Source organism: Triticum dicoccoides, chromosome 5A (assembly GCF_002162155.2).
Source record: "Triticum dicoccoides isolate Atlit2015 ecotype Zavitan chromosome 5A, WEW_v2.0, whole genome shotgun sequence".
In the NCBI taxonomy this organism is placed as follows: Eukaryota; Viridiplantae; Streptophyta; class Magnoliopsida; order Poales; family Poaceae; genus Triticum; species Triticum dicoccoides.
This window is the reverse complement of record NC_041388.1, coordinates 538335250-538339563: the sequence shown is the minus strand read 5'-3', so window position 1 is coordinate 538339563 and position 4314 is coordinate 538335250. Positions and strand designations below refer to the sequence as shown.

At 43.7% G+C, this 4314-nt stretch overlaps 1 protein-coding gene across 1 annotated transcript; it reads left to right on the top strand.

Annotated features, from left to right (window-relative positions):
- Positions 1 to 574: 574 nt before the first annotated feature.
- LOC119302602 (protein ODORANT1-like) lies at positions 575 to 3664 on the top strand. Its single transcript, XM_037579641.1, has 2 exons — positions 575 to 996; positions 2947 to 3664. The coding sequence occupies exons 1-2, from the start codon at positions 731 to 733 to the stop codon at positions 3542 to 3544; spliced, it is 864 nt and encodes a 287-aa protein (XP_037435538.1). The 5' UTR covers positions 575 to 730; the 3' UTR covers positions 3545 to 3664.
- Positions 3665 to 4314: the final 650 nt, after the last annotated feature.

Here is a 4314-nt window from a genome sequence, read left to right as displayed (position 1 = left end):
CGGGGTAAATGCGGCAGCAAAATATAAATGTTGTTTCCTTCTTCTATCGTTTATTTTCTACCTTCCGATTGAGAGAGGTAGATTACTCTTAATAGCGACGGCATATATACCCTAATTGACAACTATTGCAACTTCCAAGTGAGAAGAAACCAATCTACTTTCGTGGCATGTGCTATTAGGTGGCACATAGTAGTACACATGTTGCTGTTCCTATATGGAATGTGTATGTGTCTCCAGTATCGGTATGTACACACATCGTTTTCGACATGTGACGAGACCAACACCCAAGCCGATCGGTCGAGTAAAGCAAGAGCCTTTTTTTGACTGTTGGGGAAACAGAAACTGCGAGAGACTAGTAACAGCCTTTGTACAAAGCAGGATTCGAAAGCAGCAAGGTGTACAGTATGAGAGTGGTGTCTCTCGGACGACCAAGTGCTCCTCGTGGGGCTCGGCCTGTCTCCTCCCTCCCTCTCACCATCACCGTAGATTAAAAAGAGATCTATAGCTAGCCTATGGACGGAGCGCTATATATATACACGCTTCGGTTGCAGCTCCGACGCACTTGTCACACTGTTCGATCGATGTGCATTGCATGCTTTGCCTTCGCTACCCCGCCTCCCCTGCCCAAGCCATCAGATCACACCGCACCGCCGAGGAAGGGGTTGGTGGCGCGCTCGCGGCCGGCCTTTTAAGAGCCGGCGCCGGCAGCAGCAGCGGGAGATAGGGGACGATGGGGCGGCAGCCGTGCTGCGACAAGCTGGGGGTGAAGCGCGGGCCGTGGACGGCGGAGGAGGACCGGAAGCTGATGGCCTTCATCCTCGGCAACGCCGGCCGCTGCTGCTGGCGCGCCGTGCCCAAGCTGGCCGGCCTACTGCGCTGCGGCAAGAGCTGCCGCCTCCGCTGGACCAACTACCTCCGCCCCGACCTCAAGCGCGGCCTCCTCACCGACGACGAGGAGCGGCTCGTCGTCGACCTCCACGCCAAGCTCGGCAATAGGTACATATCTTTTCTCATCCCACGTACTTGCATGTACATATGCAGAAAGGGAAAATGCATGAGAGTCTCCACATGCATGCACGCATGCATATATGGATCGATGATCACGGAGCGATATAGGGTGGTCTGAAGCTTATCCTCTAGCTAGCTAGGGTAAGAACAGGATTAATCCGCTAGAGTAAAGGTAGGATATCGATATCCATGCATTCATATGGTGCCTGGTTAATGTGCACGAAAAGGACCTGACCAATAATATTTGGATCGAGCTAGCCAGAGAGTAGCCATTAGCCATGTCGCCATGATGTATATAGGTTATACTGTGAAGTCTCCGTCGATCGCTGTTGAGTCCAAACAACTTCAACTGTCAAGAGCACACACACAAAATTCTTAAATTGCTTGAAAACGAAGTGATCGATCAGCGGTGTGAGCTACAAGGCAGTATGTATGTACCTTTTCGGGTTTTTGACAGGAGCTAGTACGTAGCTGGAATGCTAGACAGAGATCGATGCATGTGACATCGATCGTGCCTAGGCAGTACTAGGAAGCAGGGAATTATTAGCCACCGCTGAAATAATATATATGGGAGTGGTGACTTAAGTAGTAGTCCCCTCTGCTGCTTGTGATGAACATGTTATTTCCGTTGAGCAAGTAATAGAATCGAGTATCTACTCCCTCCGTCTCACAATATAAGAAAAACAATCTTATATTGTAGGACGGAGGGAGTAATTGTGAAGATTTATAAATACTCCAGATACCACTGGAAATTGTAAAACCATGGCAAAATATGTCATCGAAGAATAAGTGTGACATGCTGGTGACCTATTGCCTTCGCATGAGGTTTATGACCTACGTGTACCACTGATGTACCGTACACACGAACTGATGTAGATAGGACAGAAAAGGAACTATGGCGGAACAGATGAATGATCCTTAATGCAAAGGCATAGCTCATGCCATGTTTGTATGAATGGTAACTAACACTCATAAAAGCAACTAATTCATGTCCCAAACTTTAAATTAGCATTGTTGGTCTAGCTCTAGCCTTTAGGAATCCTAAACATGGAATATCAGTATATGCAGAGGCCGCGGGAATCCCCTTTCCGCAAAACAAAGTGTCAGTATATATATTGACTGTCCTTCTCGAGCCTAGTGGCATAGCAGCAAAAAATTCCAGCAATAACCACTACCTTTTATTTTTCTTGTATCCATCGCTCTCAAGATGAGTGACCTAGATCGAGCCAGCAGCCACCAGTAGTAGCACTAGCTTTCCATGTGTGGCTGAGGAAAACCCTAAGCCTTGGATTCAGAAATGGAAAGCATCGCCCTCAGGGGTCGAGCTGCCTCTCACGCTTGGAACTTTTTTAAAGGCCACTCTCTCACTCTACCAACCACTTTTATTATTTTGTCATTGATAAAAGGCTACTCAGCTTTAAGAGACAGATGATGTCGATGTAGTGGATAGTGATATTTGAATCTCGTGGTACTTCCATATCCCCAAGTTGTTCATGAAAGTGTTGACTAGTTGTGACATGCATATATGTAGCTAGTTAAAAAGGCATGCATAGTAAAAATGTAATCAACGTTAGAAAGAAACCATGAATCAGTGACAAGGACGAACGTACTCCGTTGGCTTTAATTCTTACATAACCATCATGTTTGCATGATGCTCTAATAGTCTTGAATTAAAAGGTACTAATTTTTCTCTAATTCGATTATGTTTTGGAAGATATGGACAAAGTTTCATACAGAAATGTTAGTGAAAAATATAGAACAAATCATTATAATTTAAAATGTTTTCCGTGACAAATACTATTTTTGGCGGTCAATGCAGATAATTTATTTAATAATCCTCAAGAGTTATGAAATCTTGAATGCGCTTTTGAAAGCTTTTGTCTATTTTCCATATGTGTACTACTATTTGGTTTTAATTTTGTCAATGGCTCTATGCAGATGGTCCAAGATTGCTGCCAAGTTACCAGGAAGGACAGATAACGAGATTAAGAACCATTGGAACACACACATAAAGAAGAAGCTCATCAAGATGGGAATTGACCCGATCACACACGTGCCCCTCGAAGTCCGAAAGCAGCCGCAACAAGCTAGCCTATCCACAATGTCTGCACAATCCTCGACCATCACGATAGAATGCAAGTCCAACAATGGGCAACAATGCCAGCAGCAGGACACCCACATCAACAGGGACAAGGACGCGTCATCGGTCGGCGGCGAGTCTAGCCCACCGAACTTATCGGGCACAAACACCGACAACACTACGGGTGGTAGCAACAACATCCATGATCAGGATCCACTAGTGAAATGGCTGCTGGAAGAGGAGGATGACCTCCCTGCCATTGGCATCATCGAAGAGCCGTGGCTTGACTTCATAGTCGAAAATGATGTTGACAAGTTCAATGGCATTCCCTCCACCATGTCGTGGGACATTGGAACGACGGATTGGCTGCTCGACTACCAAGATTTTGGGGTAGGGGACTCAACTTTGCTTGATGATGCCTCCATGGTCGACAGCTCAAGCGGATCAAACCTCTAGTAGTTTAGCTACATCTAGCTTGCAAACAACTGAAGAAGATGTCAGCTTGTGTTGCATGTCGTACATAGTGTAGATAAGTGCACCAATTAATAAAATATGTGCTCGTTTAAATCCAGTTAATTCTTGAATTGATGCATTTTGGTAAGGTGTAGAATAGTGTTATGTGTTGCATAGTTATTCCTCAAAGGTCAAGGGGTGAATCAAATTGTGTTACTCAGATCCACAAAGTTGTACTAGAGGTGCGACAGTTAATTTAGATCGGATGGAGTATTAAAAAACTATGTTTCCTCTCGAGTAGAGAGATTATAGAATTCATTTATATGTGTTGTTGTACCTGTATCTAGATGCTTCCAATACTAAATATTTGGGTTGGAAATAAATATGTCTATATATTTTTCTCACTTTGATCGTGTATTTTTTTCCTTACAAATACATGATCAAAGTGAGCTTAGGTTACAAATTCAGACATGTATGAGAGAATGAAACCTAAACTTTGTTACGGTTCTAAGTTGTAGCAGCACATATTAAATTGATGGATGTAGATTTCTCATTAAATAGAAGTGCATTTCTACCATAACGACGATAATTCTTATGGCCAAAACTAATATAGGTAGTTATTTTTGTGGTAGTATGATATATGGTGTATACGTTGTTTAGTTATTGCATCTTGAAGAGCATGGATTCCTAATTGTTTGCTATGCATATGTGGTGCTTCACTTGAGTGGTAATGAAAAATATTTTTGGTAATTATTTTATCAATGCAAAGTTGT